The 17721-nt window shown below is 56.8% G+C and overlaps 2 protein-coding genes across 4 annotated transcripts in view; one reads left to right on the forward strand and one right to left on the reverse strand.

Moving 5' to 3' along the window:
• ARHGEF17 (Rho guanine nucleotide exchange factor 17) overlaps positions 1-12014 on the forward strand; it is a 58109-nt gene extending 46095 nt beyond the window's left edge. Inside the window, exons 4-21 of one of the 2 annotated variants that reach the window (XM_027083323.1) lie at positions 582-698; positions 896-988; positions 1208-1384; positions 1685-1735; positions 1984-2093; positions 2199-2284; positions 3930-4048; positions 4412-4625; positions 5154-5227; positions 5784-5983; positions 6162-6460; positions 6957-7206; positions 7477-7584; positions 7907-7974; positions 8221-8369; positions 9235-9409; positions 9522-9791; positions 10480-12014. In XM_027083323.1, coding sequence (XP_026939124.1) covers positions 582-698; positions 896-988; positions 1208-1384; positions 1685-1735; positions 1984-2093; positions 2199-2284; positions 3930-4048; positions 4412-4625; positions 5154-5227; positions 5784-5983; positions 6162-6460; positions 6957-7206; positions 7477-7584; positions 7907-7974; positions 8221-8369; positions 9235-9409; positions 9522-9791; positions 10480-10676 — 2757 coding nt within the window. In that variant the 3' untranslated portion in view covers positions 10677-12014. The remainder of the gene's footprint in view (positions 1-581; positions 699-895; positions 989-1207; positions 1385-1684; positions 1736-1983; positions 2094-2198; positions 2285-3929; positions 4049-4411; positions 4626-5153; positions 5228-5783; positions 5984-6161; positions 6461-6956; positions 7207-7476; positions 7585-7906; positions 7975-8220; positions 8370-9234; positions 9410-9521; positions 9792-10479) is intronic. The other variant, XM_027083324.1, reaches the window with a different exon arrangement.
• Positions 12015-12539: 525 nt separating this feature from the next.
• The window catches only part of FAM168A (family with sequence similarity 168 member A), a 231250-nt gene continuing 226068 nt past the window's right edge, over positions 12540-17721 (reverse strand). The window contains exons 11-13 of one of the 2 annotated variants that reach the window (XR_003428055.1): positions 14916-14984; positions 13250-13469; positions 12540-13135 (exon numbers count right to left, since the gene is read on the reverse strand). The gene's annotated coding sequence lies outside the window, so the exon portion shown is untranslated. Of the gene's footprint in view, positions 13470-14915; positions 14985-17721 lie in introns of both variants that reach the window. The other variant, XR_003428054.1, reaches the window with a different exon arrangement.

A 17721-nucleotide genomic window follows, 5' to 3' on the forward strand; every position in this document is an offset into this window, starting at 1 on the left:
ACCTGTCTCCTTGGAGAGGGAAGACTTGTCTTGGGGGATCAGGGAGGCTGGAGGCCAGGTATAGTTCCAGGCAGAGCCCTTGTCAGGGCAGGGAGTACTTCCTGGAGGCGGCAGAACTGGAGCTCAGCCTTAGGGTGGGTGAGATTTGGATGCGGGCAAGGACCTTCCTGGTGGAGGGAATTACATGAGCAAAAGCCACGCAGCGGGGAAGAGCCTGTGTCACTCAGAGGAGGGAGACCTGGCTGGCTGGACTTGGTGGGGTTGGAGACCAGAGGATGGCAAAGCCCAGCCTGAAGAGAGAGAACCTGGTCTGTGCTCACAGAACATATCCAGGCACACATATGTACATGTGCATACGAACACACACAGATAAGAAACGTGTGTGCGTGCACACGCTTAATCACACAGGCACACATATGACATGTACACATGACACAGGAGCACATGCCCAATCCCTTAGAGACCATATCATTTCCAGATGGAGAGAAAAGATGTTGGCTCGCGAATCAGTGGAAACCAGGACAGGGTGAGGTGGGGTAGGGGACACCTTGAGGGTCCCCAACCTGCCTCTTCACCCACAGTTCTCCAAGGACGTCCTGGTCAACATCTACTCTGCCTATGTCGATAACTTTCTCAATGCAAAGGACGCCGTGCGTGTGGCCAAGGAGGCGAGGCCTGCCTTTCTCAAGTTCCTGGAGGTACTGGGGCCGGGCAGGGGGATGGAGGCCACCCTCTGTGGGCCAGCTTTGGGGGCCCCAGGAGCCCTACCCTGTAGACCATCGTCTGCCCTCGGGCTGAGCTGGGGGGGGGCTTGCTGGGGACCTGTCCCAGGACATTTCCATCTTTGCATGTCATTCCTCACTTGGGTGCCCATCCACCCTGTTTTGGGTTTCAGCAAAGCATGCGTGAGAACAAGGAGAAGCAGGCACTGTCCGACCTCATGATCAAGCCCGTGCAGCGGATCCCACGCTATGAGCTTCTGGTGAAGGTGGGCATGGGGCTGGGTGGGCAGGTGGGCAAAGCCTGGAGGCATGTGGGGATGCAGGGGGCTCTGTGGCCCCCACTTGGTGGAGACACAGGGGTCAGGTAGGAAAGGAAGTCCTCTCTGGAGTCTACCCCCAGTCCCTCCTCTTCCAGCAGTCACTGTGGGGCCCCAGGGCCTGACAGGGGCAGCTAAGCAGAGGTCTGGTGCCCACTCCCACCCCAGGACCTCCTGAAGCACACGCCTGAGGACCACCCAGACCACCCGCTCCTGCTGGATGCGCAGCGCAGCATCAAGCAGGTGGCTGAACGCATCAACAAGGGCGTGCGGAGTGCCGAGGAGGCAGAGCGTCACGCCCGTGTGCTGCAGGAGATCGAGGCCCACATCGAGGGCATGGAGGATGTGAGTGCCGCCCCGCCCCACTCCACCCATGCCTGGTTCCAACCTGGAACTGTGGCCATGTCCACGTCCATAGCAGCGTCTGCATTGTGTTTGCGTCCATCTCTGTCTACATCTGTGTCCTCTCCCGTGTCTGTTTCTGGCCACGTATCCCGTGGCCTGACAACACAGCATCAAGAGGGTGGACAAGATGTTGCTTCCACTGACCTGGCCCGTGGAGCGGGGCCAAGGGGTCACCGGGGTCTGGGGAGGGGAGGGAGTCATAATGAGCCTTCAAGATCCCTTGTCCCTCCTGCCCCACAGCTCCAGGCCCCTCTGCGGCGGTTCCTGAGGCAGGAGATGGTCATTGAAGTGGTAAGAAGTGTCCCGTTATCTGCCCACCCGTCGCTACCTCCCTGCTTTCTCCACACTTCTGCTCACAGCTTCTGCCCACCGGCCTCCTGCTCTTCCACCCCAGCAGGAGCCCTGGGTCATGTCCCAACTCTGCCTCTGCCTCTGGGCATGCAGGAGAGCCCTCCCCCTCCCTGGGCCTGGCTGTCCCCTTGGGCACGGTGGGCAGGAGGGTGGGCCTCTGGGCCTGAATCCTGCATCGGTCCCCACAGAAGGCAGTCGGTGGCAAGAAGGACCGGTCCCTCTTCCTGTTCACGGACCTCATCATCTGCACCACCCTGAAGCGGAAGTCAGGCTCCCTGCGGCGCAGCTCCATGAGCCTGTGAGTGGCCGGGATACGGTTGGGGAGCTCGGGCAGCGGGAGCGGTTGTCCCTCCGTGGGCCCACTCCCCAGCCCTGGCCAGAGCACCCCCTCGGCTCCCCACAGGTACACGGCAGCCAGCGTCATTGACACGGCCAGCAAGTACAAGCTGCTGTGGAAGCTGCCACTGGAAGACGCAGACATCATCAAAGGTGGGGCTGGCTCAGGCCTGCCCGGGCTTCTGGGCTTTGGGGGTCTTCCTCTGAGAAACCTGCCTGGAGGGTTTGCGCTGTGGTCAGGTTGGCTGGCCATCTATCTGCTTTTCTGCTTTCTGGCCTCACTTTCCCATCCTGTCCAAGGGGGCTGACGTGCGGGATCCAGTTTGTGCCCTGCAGAGCCGGACCAGCGCCTGTCCGTGCAGACCACCTTCTGACTGGGCAGGGGCCTGCCATGGGCTAGCAGGTGGACTAGGCTGCGGTGGTGCAGGGAGCGCAGACATACCTGTAGCCTTGATTCCGTGCACAAGCGCACTTAGGCGCCTCATAGTAGATGGTGGCGCACTGTTCTGGGCCACCAGTTTTGTGCCTGGGGAACAGACTCACTCAAGTCAGTCCAGTCAAAAAGGCTGGTTGGAATGAGCCTTTTGTTTGGGGCTGAGACTGTTGGGAGCTGAGGCAGTGGCTTCAAAGAACGGCTCCTCCGGCTGTGTGTGTCTGTCCCTCCCCCCTCCTCCCCCACTCCCCTCTGGGCCGGTTCTCACTGCTGTCAGCTTTCTCTGCCTCCTCCGAACTCCTGTGATCCATCATGGCCTTTTCTGCATTGTGGCCTTTCTCGCTCAGCTGTTAGCCCCAGCTGCTCCAGGATGCGCAGTTCACCTTCCTGAGTGGGGTGGTGGTTCTGGGATAGTGGTGAAGGCACCTCTGGACCGGCAGGCAGGTCAGGCCCAGACTCTGTCCCTGAGCTCACTTGAGGTGGCCCTCGGGGTGAGGGAGAGGCTCACTCAGCCCCTAGGTGAACCCAGGCCTGCCCCACACGGGCCTCTATGTAGGAAGACAAGCTGATTATTGGTCCAGCTCATCTCTTCTCACCAGAGAACAGGCCGGTGGAGAAAATGACTACCTTTAGGTTAGGTGTCCACACCTGGTCCAGTCAGCTGTGGCCAGAGAGGGCCAGGGTCATAGGGAAGAAAGCGTGGCTGCCCAGGTGGGGGAGGGTTCTGGGGGAACAGTTTCCCCTCAGAAGGAGCAGGAGATATCCTCAGCCCTGGCTTGTCTAGTACACTCCGCTGCTGTCTACTCAGCCCATTGGTGGGCCACTGGTCCAGGGCGTTCGCCCCCAGCCAGGCCTGTAGGGCCAGCTACTTGGCAGTGGTCAGGTACGGGATAGGACCAGAGGATCTAGGTCGTCAGCTCATTGCTCCCTCCTGTGTGGGGGAATTGAGTCCCTGGTCAGCAAATTTGACTGCCGGAGGCTCTGCCTGCCCAGCTGACTCCCCTGTGGGAGGCTGTACCACCCAACACTCCAGTGTCAGCTGGAGACTGCATAACCTGCAGAGCCGTCTGCTGTTTATTCTTTGTGCTCTTCCAGGGAGTTCTCCAAGGGACCGACACCCTGTGCCAGGTGGCTGTGAATCAGGCCCAGTCCCCTGCTCTTGAGCCTGGAGGTTCTGTCCAAGCTGCCCATTAACTTTGGGGTTAATGTTAACCTGAGGTCTTGTGGTTTACAAGCTGTCAGTTAGTCAGGCTGTTCCCTGCACCCAACTGCAAGTTGGGAGGGGAGGGGAGGGGAGGAGTGTCTGTCCAAGCCTGACCTTGTCTGTGTCTGGATCTGCCGATGGCCTTCCTCTGTCCCCACTAGGGGCATCCCAAGCCGCCAATCGAGAGAACATCCAGAAAGCCATCAGCCGCCTGGACGAGGACCTGACCACCCTGGGCCAGATGAGCAAGCTCTCTGAGAGCCTCGGTTTCCCCCACCAGGTCTGCGCCTTCTGCCTGAGATTCCCTAACCCAGTCTGAAGGAGAAATAACAGCCTTGTCATTTGCCTGAGGGAGAGGACATCGCTGTCAGTTACCTGAGGGGGAAAATACAGCCTCACCCCATCTGAAGGAAGTCATGTGTTCCAGGCCTGAGGATGGAGACACAGCTCCATCCGCAGCTGAGGGAGGAGAGAGGGCCCATCATGTCTATGGGAGCGATCCAGGCTACCTCGTGGTCTCCGGGGGGAAACAGAGTCCCATTTTCTGTCTGAGGGAAAAGGCAGACCCCCAGTCCCATCCCCAGGGCAGGATCAGGCTGTGGGGAGAAGTGAGGCCCTGAAGCCTGGGCCCTCATCCCTGCAGAGCCTAGATGATGCACTACGGGACCTCTCGGCTGCCATGCACCGGGACTTGTCGGAGAAGCAGGCACTGTGCTATGCGCTTTCCTTCCCTCCTACCAAGCTGGAGCTGTGCACCACAAGGCCCGAGGGCACCGACTCCTTCATCTTTGAGTTCCCTCACCCTGATGCCCGCCTTGGCTTCGAGCAGGCCTTTGATGAGGCCAAGAGGAAACTGGGTAAGCCAGGGCCCGGGCCAGTGCCCTCCTCCCAGAACCTCCAGGAAGTGGGCAGCACCTTGCAGCTGTCTGTGACATCAGGAGCCAGAAATCCCGAGACTGCTATGTCCTGTGTTCCAGTCCCTGCTGGTGGGAGGGTGGACTTAGACTTCTGCAGAGAAATATAGGACTTCCTCCTTGGCAGGGATTCTGTGGATAAGGTCAGCTTAGGGTAGGGGCCCTATCGCGGGAGTGGATGGCCGGGACCTCCCCCCCAGCGCCCCCCCCCACACACACACACACTGAGCAGGCCTGGATCAGGGAAAGCTGTTGATTGAGGTCCATAGAAAATCCTTAGAGACCTCTGGGTCTACCTCTTTCATTGTACAGATGGGAAAATTGAGGGCAAGGACAAGTAGGACATAACCCACAGCCACCTCATTCTCCCTGGAGAGACCCTGAGAGGCAGGAGAGGAAGGGAGACAGGCGAGGTCAGGACCAGGGTGAGGTGGGTGCTAAGTAGTGTCTGTCTGTCCATCTCCACTACAGCCTCCAGCAAAAGCTGTCTAGACCCTGAGTTCCTGAAGGCCATTCCCATCATGAAAACCCGCAGCGGCATGCAGGTGTGTGTATGCACCTGGGTAGGTGGGGGCATGTAGTCTAAGCCAGCATGTGTTCGTGTGTTTTTGTTCTGTGTACAGCATCATGTACATGTCTTGCACATTGCAGTGGCTCCCTAGGTCTTTGTACAGCTCTCTGCACAAGCACATGGACAGTGCATGTGTGTCCCATGTATATGGGTACATTTGTGCATGTATGTATCTGTGCATGTGAACAGAACTATACCATTGATGTGAAAGTGTCTCATTTATGTGCTTGTATAAGTCTGCATACATATGGACAAAAGTTACCATTTTTCGCATTTGTTACACGTACATGTGTGTGTGATCATATTTGGAGTAGATATATGTGTACACACATATATGAATATATGATGCCTATATCACAGAGGGGTGTGTGCATTTGATGTGTAAAGAGTGTCACGTGTGCTGTATGTGTGCACGTGTATGCATAGGGTGTGTTGAGAATCCAAACACACCCACGAGGGCCTGGAGAGCAGTGTGGAGTTGGCAGCAGTTCCTCCATTCATCTTCCCCTGTCCTTTGGCGCTTTCCGCAGTTCTCATGCGCAGCCCCGACCCTGAGCAGCTGCCCAGAGCCCACGCCCGAGGTGTGGGTGTGCAACAGCGACGGCTACGTGGGCCAGGTGTGCCTGCTGAGCCTGCGCGCCGAGCCTGACGTGGAGGCCTGCATCGCCGTCTGCTCCGCCCGCATCCTCTGCATCGGGGCCGTGCCAGGCCTGCAGCGCCGGTGCCACAGGTGAGGCGCCGGCCGGCCGGGGCCTGGGGACGGGGTCCCCGCCCCCAACACACACTGCGGCCGCTCCGACGTGGTGTGGGCGTGTCCTGGGAATGTGGGCGGGGCCTGGAGGGCGTGCCGGCGAGTGCGGCAGAACCTGGCTACTAGCGGCCCTCGACCCCACCGCTTCGTCTCGCAGGGAGCGGACTGCGTCTCTGAGGAACCCCCCAGAGACGGCACCCGAGCCCACCGGGCCGGAACTGGACGTCGAGGCGGCAGACGAGGAAGCGGCGACGCTGGCTGAGCCGGGGCCCCAGCCCTGCCTGCACATTTCCATTGCGGGCTCGGGCCTGGAGATGGCACCAGGCCCCCCAGAGGGTGACCCCCGCCCGGAGTTGGTGCCCTTTGACAGTGACTCTGACGATGAGTCTTCGCCCAGCCCCTCAGGGACCCTGCAGAGCCAGGCCAGCCGGTCCACCATCTCCTCTAGCTTTGGCAGTGAGTATCCAGCTGGGGCTGCTGGCAGGGTGGACTGCCCAGAGCAGGGGGCAGCCCAGCTGTTAGTGATGGGTGAGTAGGGATGGGCATAGGCAAAGGCATGGAATCAAGCCTCAGGATGTTAGCACAGAGAGCACTGGGGGCAGCGGCTATGACAGCAAGGATCCAGAGAGCATGGGATAGTCCAGCTGGATCCTGAGGACCAGTTGAGGAGGATGGAGCAGAAGGGGTGGAGTGCTTGGTCCCTCTGTCCCTGGTGGTGGCTTGGAGGGGGCCAGGCTAGGACTAGGAGCCTGTAGCACGGAGCTGTCAGTCCACAAGGTAACAAGGGCTGAGCTGATGCAGAGGTCTGGGGGTGTGGGGAGAACAATGGTGGGAGGCCCTGAGGCGGGGCATGGCCCAGAAGGGTGCATTGAGGGAAGATTAAGGTCTGGAAAGATACCAGGTCTTGGGCCTGGCAGAGGGGAATGGAGAAGGAGACCTTTGTCTTCCTCAGACGAGGAGGCCCCGAGCTCCAAGGAGGCCACAGCAGAGGCTACCAGTTCGGAGGAGGAGCAGGAGCCTGGCTTCCCACCACTGTCCGGCTCCTTCGGGCCTGGCAGTCCCTGCGGCACCAGCCCAATGGATGGGAGAGCCCTTCGCCGGTCCAGCCGTGGCTCCTTCACCCGTGGCAGCCTGGAGGACCTGCTGAGCGTTGAGCCTGAGGCCTACCAGAGCTCTGTGTGGCTGGGCACTGAGGATGGCTGGTAGGGACAGGGGAGGTGCTGGGGTCGCGGTACCAGAACCTGAGGTCCCTGTTTTAGAACTTGTATGGTGTCCTGAAGCAGAAGTGGGAGGGTTTTGGTTCAGACCTCAAGGGCACTGCCAGCCGGGGCTGCCGGAGGGTCTGAAACCTACAGGGAGGCCGTGGGATTTGGGTACCTTGGGCGGGCACCTGCCAGGAGGAGATCCTGGTGGAGGCAAGTAGGCAAATAGGGGTGACTGCAGGGATTGGTATGCCCGAGCACTTGTCACAGGTGCGCACCACTGACCCACAGCGTCCACGTGTACCAGTCCTCTGACAGCATCCGTGATCGCAGAAACAGCTTGAAGCTCCAGCACGCGGCCTCTGTGACCTGCATCCTGTAAGGCCCCTGGATGGCTCTTCTGGTTCAGACCCTTCTCAGCTACACATGCAGACCTCCTTCTGCACCCCCGGGTCCCCTTCCCTACTGGCCCCTCCTTTCAGTGGCCAGAGGCCTGCCCTAGGCTAACCGTGCCTCTCACACACCGTGTCCTTGTGCAAGTCACTACCTCTTCTTAGACTCAGGTGCCCACCACCTAGAGAACGGGGGGTGGGAGGAGGTGGTCTCTCAGGAACCATAGCCGTTCCATCTGCAATTCCCTGGACCCAGGTGATCTCCTTCGGCTTCTTGAAACCCTTGATGACTCCTTTTCCTTGCCTAGGTATCTGAATAACCAGGTGTTTGTGTCTCTGGCCAATGGAGAGCTCGTGGTCTACCAAAGAGAAGTAGGTGAGTGCCCACCCCTCCCCCGCCCCCTTGGAGCCCCTTTGCTGGTATTGGATTTCCCTCTTGAGCAAGCTGGGGCCTTGGGGCCACAAGTCTACAGGTGTGACTTTGGGTGACTCCCAGGTCTTCTCGGGGTTTTGGTGTGCTCATTGATAAATGAGGTTATCAGCACCTTATTTCAGGGGAGGGTGAGGCTCAGTGCAATACTAGATTGAATTTGCTGTTCTTTTTACCCCACTCCCACCCCAGGCCATTTCTGGGACCCCCAGAACTTCAAATCGGTGACCCTGGGTGCTCAGGGGAGCCCCATCACCAAGATGGTGTCTGTGGGTGGGCGGCTGTGGTGTGGCTGCCAGAACCGAGTCCTTGTCCTGAGTCCTGACACGCTGCAGCTGGAGGTATCGGGGATGGCCGTGGGGTTGGGGAATTGGTGCTTGGGGTGAGCCAGGCCCACGAGAGAGGAGATGGGACCACGGGGCCGTAAAAAAGCATCCGGCTGAGAGGTCAGGGCTTTCCCCTGACCCCTGTATGAATCTGGGCCAGCCCCTGTCCTTCTCAAATCCTTATTTCCTTTCTAGCTGATGAGGGCTGCAGCAAGCGCCCCATGTACCTTAGAATTCTTTATTCCTCCTCCCTGCCCCCAACCCCATTTCTCAACTCAGGCATTGGCGTCTTTGGGGGGTGGACAAAGGTCCTTCCTGATGTCAGTATCCCTTAGCATTACTCTGGCCTTTAGTCCTGATTTGATGTATATATACATTAGAGATTGTCAGCCTGGTAGTATCCAGGGGTAACTACAGTTCCCTTGATTTCCCTTTCACTTACCCCATCGTGGGCTGGGCTGGGAGTGTAGAGGTGTAGAGCCGGGTTCAGGCCCAGGTTTGTGACTGACTTGCTGGTGTTCTTGGGCAGGTTCCTTTCCCTTCTAGACTTCAGTTCCCCAGCTGTACAGGGTGAAGCCATTGATTGCTCTTAAAACTCGTCAAGATTTGAACTTCTCTGATCATTAACTCACTCAAATTTCATGGGGAAAAGGCACTTCCATTTTAATTCCTGAGGTTTCAGTGAAACCAAGGTTTGAGAGGTTAATCATCCAGACCAAGGAGCAAGGCTGCCTTTGCTGTCAGTCCGGTGGGCTTTCTGGGGAGGTTTGGTGTCAGTTGTCAGGAGGGAGGGATGGGCACTGGTGAAGCACAAGGCAGGGAGGGGCCAGCGAAGGCAGGCCTGTCAGTCACCCATCTGCTCTCTACCCCCGCCCCCCAGCATACATTCTCCGTGGGGCAGGATTCCAGCCGCAGCGTGGCTTGCATGGTGGACTCCAGCCTGGGCGTGTGGGTGACACTGAAAGGTAGTGCCCATGTGTGTCTCTACCATCCAGACACCTTTGAGCAGCTGGCAGAGGTAGATGTCACACCTCCCGTGCACAGGATGCTGGCAGGTACTGACCTCAGTCTACCACTGCCCCTTCCCTTGGAGCCTTGCTGTCCCTGGTATTGAGGCTGAGCCAGGGCCAGGACTCGGCCCCAGCACTGGTCTGTCTCCCACCCCAGGCTCAGACGCCATCATCCGGCAGCACAAGGCTGCCTGCCTGAGGATCACAGCACTGCTGGTGTGTGAAGAGCTGCTGTGGGTGGGCACCAGTGCCGGCGTCGTGCTCACCATGCCCACCTCACCCAGTACCGTCAGCTGCCCTCGGGCGCCTCTCAGCCCTGCTGGCCTAGGCCAGGGACACACTGGCCACGTCCGCTTCTTGGCCGCAGTCCAGCTTCCAGATGGCTTCAACCTGCTTTGCTCAACCCCACCATCTCCCCCAGACACAGGTGGGTCTACACATCCTACTCAAACCCAGGGACCTCGGCTTTGGGTTTAGGACTCCGCACTGTCCTGCCAGAAGAAGGTTAAGAGGGAGGAAAAATGTCATACAGAGCTGGAAGTGGCATATATTACAGGAAATAGGCTATAGAAACCCCAAAATAAAATCTATTAGGATACTCTGTGTGTGTGTGTGTGTGTGTGTGTGTGTGTAAAATTCTGTCCAGACAATGTCATGAGAATGAGGGAGTGAACTACAAGCTAAGAATTAGAATATGGCGCAGGAAGGGATATATACAACAGGAAATAAAACAGGACTGGAAATGATGTATAGGGCAGGAAGTAGAGTCAGGAAGTGACGTGCAGAGCAGGAAATAGAAATAGAGTGGCAGATAGGATAGGAAAGGGACCCTGAGGATTAGAAAGTGAAACATATTAGGAAATGTACATGAAGGAGGTCCCAGTTAGCAAAGTCTTGTTTGGCAGGACAGGAAATCGTACTCCCAAGAGGTAGTAGCTGTGGCATCAGGAAGCAGGGAAGCCTCGGTCAGGAGTTGTCTGGGTCCAGAGAAGACTTAAGTTGCCTAACTGGGAAAGGGCTGTTGGAAGTGGGAAATGAGTATGAAGAGAGCCAGGTTGAGATGGTGCCACCCCCAGTCACCTCCAGGCTAATGGATCCTCCCCTCCGCCCCCCAGGCCCCGAGAAGCTGCCCTCACTGGAGCATCGGGACTCCCCTCGGCACCGAGGCCCTGCCTCGGCCAGGCCTAAAATGCTGGTTATCAGTGGAGGCGACGGCTACGAGGACTTCCGACTCAGCAGTGGGGGCGGCGGCAGCAGTGAGACTGTGGGCCGAGACGACAGCACAAACCACCTCCTCCTATGGAGGGTGTGACCTTGTCCATGGTGGCCCAGGACTCGCCCGCCCACCTGCCCTCAGCCTGCTTGCCTCTTCCAAGCCCACAGGCAGACCCCGACCAGGAGTGTCTGACCAGGGCCGCACCCCTGCCTGCACGGGCCGCCTCCCATCCTCGTGGAAGCATTCCTGACGGAGCACCTGTGGGCCAGCCGGGCCAGGGCCTTTCCCAGGGCCTTTCTCTCTGGCTGCTCCGGGGCTCCCAGTCATGATGGGGGTGGGGAGGGGGGCACGTGGGCTGCCCAGGACCTCTGTCCCTGGAGCTTCTACCAAAGACACGGCCGGGCCTGGACCCCACAGGGCTGGGGAGGGCCATGTGCAATATTTGGAGGGTTTTCTGGGGGCAGTGGGAGGGCTAGGGGATGGAATCCTTTCCCATGTACAGTATTTATGTTTCTTTTTAGATGTGTATCTTCCCAAGCACTTATTTATGCAATGACCTGGGGCAGGGAGTGATGTGAGAAAATGACAGAAGAAGAAAAAAAAAAACGCTATTCTTGCCCTAGGAACCACCCTGGGACCCTAACTAGCCTTCCTGGAGGGACCAGTCCCCCTCTCATTATGTACGCACACACACACACTGCATGGTTGGGGCACTAAAACGCTGCCTCTTAACATACACGTTCCACAGCCTCGTCCTGACTGGGCTGCCCTCCAGTATCCAGAGAAAAGGGCCAAGTCCCCTCAGTCATCCGGAACGAGGTGATGACTACAGGAGGCAGTGACTCCCATCCGGGGTGGGGGGGCTTCCCCAGGCCTTGGCATTTCCTTGCTTGTTGGCAGTGCCTTAGTGGTTTCTGAATTTGGGAACACTGACTGGGCCTTGGCCAGGGCGCTCTCCTGGCCTGAGCAGGGAAAGGGCCCTCGCTCTCCTCACAGTTGCCCCCCAGCCCCTGTGTCTCATGCACTGGCACATATGGTCACCTTGGGAGGGTGGACCTAGGAGCCCCCTCACTCTGACCACTGACTCCCTCTCTTCACACCCTCTCCTGCCAGGGGCAGCCCTTCCAGGAAGGATGCCCAAAGCTGAGGGGCTGGACATGGCCTCTTCGGCTGGGAAGGCTACCATGGAGGGCAGCCTCTCCCCTGCCCCCCGACTGCAGGAGCCAGTCTGACCCCAGCCCCCGTGCTTCTTCAGCTGCAGCTCCAAAGGTCTGGTGTCAGTTGGGGTTTGTTTTTGTTCTGTTTGGTTCTGTTTTTGTTTGGGGTGGGCGGGTCATTGCGGTCTTAGACTATGTTTCTCTTGCTACCAAACAGTCATGTATTAACTTCCCTTGGATGATGAAGTTTAAAGAGTCAATAAATAGAAACACCAAATGACTGGTCCCCATCGGCAGCCGTGGAGGCCTCCTGCCAGCAACCTCAGGGCTCCCTAGCTGCGTGGGCCTCCCAACAGCCACCCACTTGGGCAGAAGTGGGACTCAGAGACCCAGAAGAGCGCTGAGATGGCAGGGCAGCCACTGATGTGCTGTGCTTTCCCAGGCGGGTCACTGCCTCTGTCTGGGCTGCAGCTTCCTCGTCAGGAAAACCAAGAGTTGTGCTAGTCAGATGCTCTATAACCAGGGCTGCATGTTAGAATCCCTTACAGGTTACATTGTAAGCACAGAGCATAATACATAAATTATACTTATATCTAAATACACATTTCCAGGCTCCCCCTAGCTCCTGAGTCAGTGGGTCTTGGATAAGGCTTGGAAATCTGAAGCTGACACATGCTGTAAGGGAAAAACGAGGCGAATGTGAGCCTGTCTGCAACTCCAGGAATCGGTGCTCTCCAAAGCCTCATGAGGCTCGGAATCTGACAGAGGCCAAGGTGAGCAGGGGTAGAATCCAAGTCTGTCTGACTTCTGGTCATTAAATCAGACACAAGGATGTAAAGGCCAACAACATGGGGCCATTCTTTGCCGGGGCAGAGAGCCCTTCCCACCAGGGTACACTGGCAAGGCGCAAGGGGGTGACTTCTAGAAAAGGACAAATTGTGCCTCAGCTCTCCTGAACACGTTTCAACATTTTTCCAACCTAAATGATTAAGACTTTAGAGAAATCAGTTGCTAAAGGGGAGTGCAGGCTTATGCTTTGCACACTGGTATACACATATCTCGGGTCTGCCAGGCCCCTGATGCCATGGGACATGCGTGAAACATGTCCTTGCAGCATCACTACTGGGACAGTCTGGAGGAGGGGATTATAGAAAACACAGATACAGAGTAGAAAGCCACATTCATGTGGTGGAATTTATGAAAGCATAGAAGGAGCATAGGCTTTGAAGCTGAACAGAAACCTCAATTTTGCCACTAACTAGCCATGGGACTCTGGATGCGCTATAGCCCCTCTGAGTCTCCATTTCCTCATCTGTAAATCGGGGCTGACGATCCTTTCCCCCACGGGACTCTTGCTTGGTGTGCACAGGTCTTTGGATTGCAAGGAAGAGATTCATTCTGCCCAGAAATAAAAGGGGAGCTAATTAGTGGAGACATGAACTGGAAGCAAATAGCTCTCAGTACACAGGCCCGGCTATTGCTGGTCCATCTCAAGACCCCTGGCCTCTCCACCTTGAGTCTTTGGTCTCTGCCTCGCCGCCAGCCAGCTGCCGTTCTCTCTGCTTCCCAGCTTCTGCTGCCTCAGGCCCTCTTCCGCCTCTGGATAGACTTCACTTTCAGCACTGGTTACCCAAGGCTGAATCCTCATCATTTTTCCTCAAGTGCCTTGGTAGGAATGGGCCCGGCCCAGCCCACTGTTCTTAGCAGGTCACATCCCAGGGCATTGGGCAGCCTGTGGAGAGAGAGGTGCACAGCCCTGAGCAGGTCAACTGTGGGCAGGGAGGTCCTGGGATGCACAGTTAGGCACCCAGCCCAGGAGAGAGCCTGGAAGAACTAGCTCCTCTAAAGCAGTCCTTCTCAATCTTGGCTGTACATTCTAATCACCTGAGGGGGCCAGGCCACATTCCAGACCAATTAAATGAGAATGCTGAGAGTAGGACCCAGGTGTCAGTAATTTTTTCAGGAAAACAGTTGAAGTATAACGTCTGTACAGAAAGGTACTCAAGTCATTAGTGGGCAGCTAGGTAAGTTTTCATAAATGCACCCAGATCAAGAAACTTCCCTGGCAGTCGAGCAGTTAAGACTCCGCGCCTCCTTTGCAGGAGGGGTAGCCTCTGCAACCCCTGGTCAGGGAACTAAAATCCCACATGCTGCGTGGTGCAGCCAAAAAAGAGAACGTTCCACCATGCAAGAGCTCCCCACATGCCCCCTCCCAGTCTCCCCTTCTAGGGTAACAACCACCCTGGCTTCTGACACCATGGTTTAGTTTTGCTAGTGAGGTGGAGAACCACGGCTTTAAAGGGCATGGCCAGGGACTTTGCCAGCGGTCCAGTGGTTAGGGCTCTGCGCTTTCACAGCTGCGGGCCTGGGTTCAGTCCCTGATGGGGAACTAAGATCCCGCTGGGTTTGATGTGAGAGGGAAGGAACAGCTTGAATCAAGGCAAGGAGGGGTGGGGGAGCCTGGAGTCCGAGGTGTAGGCCCAGCTGGAGCAGAGGGGAAAGAGGAAAAGGCAGGGAAGCCAGAATGTGAGCTCCAGGAGGGGGGAGGGACGTTTTGTTCATTGCTCCATCCCCAGGCCACCTGCAGTGCCTGATACACAGCAGGTGCTCAATAAGTATCTGTTTAATTAAATCTAGAGAATTCAGTTGGGATCCCCTTCTAGGTCTTGAATGTCACAGAATAGCCCCAGCTGCCATTTATTGTTTGCTGCAAGCCAGGAGCATGAATCATCCGGTTTAATCCTCAGTGGTCCTGGGAGGTTGATACCATTATTATCATCTTTTTCAGGTGAGGAAACTGAGGTACAGAGAGATTAAAAGCCTTCCTCAAGGTCACCTGCCTACTAAGCAGTAGAGCCTGGATTCACACGTGATCTGTCTGCTCAGGTCTCTGTGCCTCATGGAAGAGAGGAAGGGCAGCCACATGGGGTGGCTGGAGGACAGGACACAGAGTCTGAGCAGCTAGAGACACATCCAGTCACTCTTGAGGTATCTGACGCATGTTCCTCAGACCAGCCTTGGGAAGGATGTCCTGACTTCAGAAGAGAGAGTCAGGGCCAAAAGCCATCTCTCCAAGGGGTTTCTCCAGGTGTTTCCTTGGGCTAGGGACAAGCAGCAGGGTTTAGGTAGACATCTACCTCACAAGGAAGATGAGGCACAGAAAGGGATAGAGACTTACCTAACATCACACAGCAAGGCAGCATTGAGGCTGGGGTGGGTGTACAGGAGAACCAGGCAGGAAGATTTCCTGTGGTCAGAAAAGGAAGAAAGTTTACCCAGGTGACCTCTGAGAGCTCTTCACATCTTTTGCATGCCTGCCAAACGCCAAGTCTCTCTTCTGTCCTCACAGACCTTAAGCCACAGGCCAGGTTGCAGGAAGCGGCAAGGGGAAGTGCTATTTTGGGCCCATTATGGCCAATGAGGAGCCCTGCCTGGCAAAGGCAAGTGAAGGGGCTGGGTCAGGGGCAGGATGCAGGTCTGAACGGGGAGGGGGCAATGTGCAGGCCTCAGGGAGAAATGGGGGCAGAGCCCAGATGCTGGGCTGTGGAGAGACACAGGGCAAACACTGAGGGTGGGGGACCAGAGGGAGCAGATGGGGGTTCTGAGCCCAGCAGCCTAGAATAAGCTGGTATCCCCCAAATGGAGTCTCAGCAGATCCTCACAACACCCTGGGCAGGTGAGCTTGCACTCAGAGAGGTGAGGTCACTAGTTTAAGGCCATACAACCTGACAATGGCAGAACTAGGACTTGACCCCTAACTGTGTGACACCAAAGCCCAACCCCAGTGGGATTCCAAACCCAAGCCAGGATCTGGACCTAAATGGTGGACAGAACCCAGCTCTCAGGCCTAGCAGCCCCAGCTCAGCTCCTGCCCCAAGCTGAGCCCCACCCTGGCCTCCCAACCCCATTTTTTCCTTAAACCAAGCCCACCCTCCCCCTGGAGCTAAGGCACAAACACAGGAGGACAGCCCACCTTCTGAGGTAGAACTTGGCCAGTTGGGGGGTTAGCCAAGTGCAGAGTTTTGAAATTTAAATCTGAGCTGGGACATTTCCTCTTGCTTTGGACGTCCACGTTGGAATTTAAGGGTAGCCAGCAGAGGGTACCACCATTTCTGGTCCATAACTCCAGGGGCTGCCATCTGCTCAGATCCCCTGCAAACACCCCCCTTCCTCTAATCCTGTGGCCCAGGATCCCCACCCCACCTCAGGGAGAGTCTCAGTGGGACATGGAGTCCATGTCCCTGCCTCTGGATCACCACAGCTCATCCCAGCTTATTGTGCTGTGCCACCTAGGATGAGGTGTGAGCCTTCTCTGGGCTCACTTTTCTGGCTGCACTATTAGAGGTTCAACGAGATCGTCTCTGAGGTCCTTGGGCTCAGCGCTTGTAATGCTAAGATTCCGTGGATCCATCTGAGATGCCAGGAGTTTTAAAAGCCTGTGATTCTGAGAGTCCTTTGTTCTCGAGCCTGTGGTTCTCCAACCTCCATAAAAAGCCGATCTAAATCTCTCTCGCGGCCTCCACAACTCCTTCCCTGTCTCCTCACTGTAGCGGCTAAATGTTCCCAGACTCTTGGGCAGGGTCCCAGCTGCAGCTTGCTGTGGTTCAGAGGACAGGAGGGACTGCCTTGGCCCCTCCATCCCTGGTCATTTCTTCTGTCTCTGGTGGCTGCTCACCCTTCCCACTCAGCCACGTCAGGCAGATCGCCTCCTCCCACAGAGAACTGGAATGACCTCCAGGCAATGAGTTTGGCAGCCTAATTTTCAGATGGGGAAACTGAGTTGGGGAAGGATTTGAGAGCTGGTAGTAGAGACAGGCCTGGACCCTCTATAGGATGTCTGATTAATAGCCAGTGTGCTCCTTGACCAAAAAGCATATCCCCATTTGGCCTACTGGGTGCCTGTGAAATGCCACCATTTGAACTCCCGTACTTGGAACTGGGGCATAGAAGGTCCCCTTACAAAGAAAACATTTGCAGGGATAGAGGGCGTCCTGGGCTGCTCTAGCCCCCTCAGCAGGTTCCCAGCATGGATCTCCTCTGGACTCCTTCTGTGGGCTCGGATGTGGGATCACCCCTGACCGAGCTCTGGGGGTGTCCGTTGACATACAAGGGGCCTGGCTGGTGCTATGATCCCAACATCAGTGACCTGGAGCTCTTTCTGCCCTTCCCTCACAACCTGGGCCTGGCCCAAGGAAATGGAAACTCTTCCCTTTTCCCCCTCCCTCTGCAGGTGTCCAGTTCTCCTCCTGGGATCTCCTGGACCCTGGAGACCTTACCTTTCCCACCCCCTCACCCCATGGCTCAGATGCTATGACAGTTTATTTAGAATTCTCCACCTCCCCTCACAATGTATCCCTAACAACTTATTTACCTTCCTCCACCTCTGCCATGAGCTGTGATTATCTTGATCCCAGCCAGGCCTCTGCCTCCCCAGCACAAGGCCCTCCCTACTGTCTGCATCTCCTCCCAGCCCTGCTGTCCTGGGAGGGCCACCTGGGATCCCCTGAATGGTACTGAGTTGGGGAAACCCTGGCTCTTGAGCTGCTGCCTCCAGTTCTGGCCCACCATATGGCACAACTCCAAGGGGCACGATTCACAGAGCTGGTAATACAATATGAATAGTGCCCTGGGGTCCTTAGTCACCCCCTGCTGGGCACCCTGATGGCTGGCAGTGGGAATCAGCAGGGTGGGACAGCTGGTGGTAGGGAAGGGACAGCAGTGTATCATCTGTCCTGCTGGAAGGAGGGACTAACTATCCTTGCAGAGAGGGAAGGGGCGGGGAATGGAGACAGGAAAGGTCTCCTGGAGGAAGGAGGTTTGGGCTGGGCCCTGAAGAATGGGCAGGAGACCACCAAGTGGGCCTCCATTATAGATTCACTTTCACCAGGCCTTTCTCAACAACTAGGTGGGGTTTCTGGGGGTGGACCTGGGCCTCTTCAACAAGGCAAAGTGAGGTCGTTGTCCCTGACTGCCAATTTCCAGGA

This window comes from Aethalodelphis obliquidens, unplaced genomic scaffold, assembly GCF_003676395.1.
Source record: "Aethalodelphis obliquidens isolate GAN/ISIS:26980383/991018 unplaced genomic scaffold, ASM367639v1 scaffold50, whole genome shotgun sequence".
Lineage (NCBI taxonomy): Eukaryota > Metazoa > Chordata > Mammalia > Artiodactyla > Delphinidae > Aethalodelphis > Aethalodelphis obliquidens.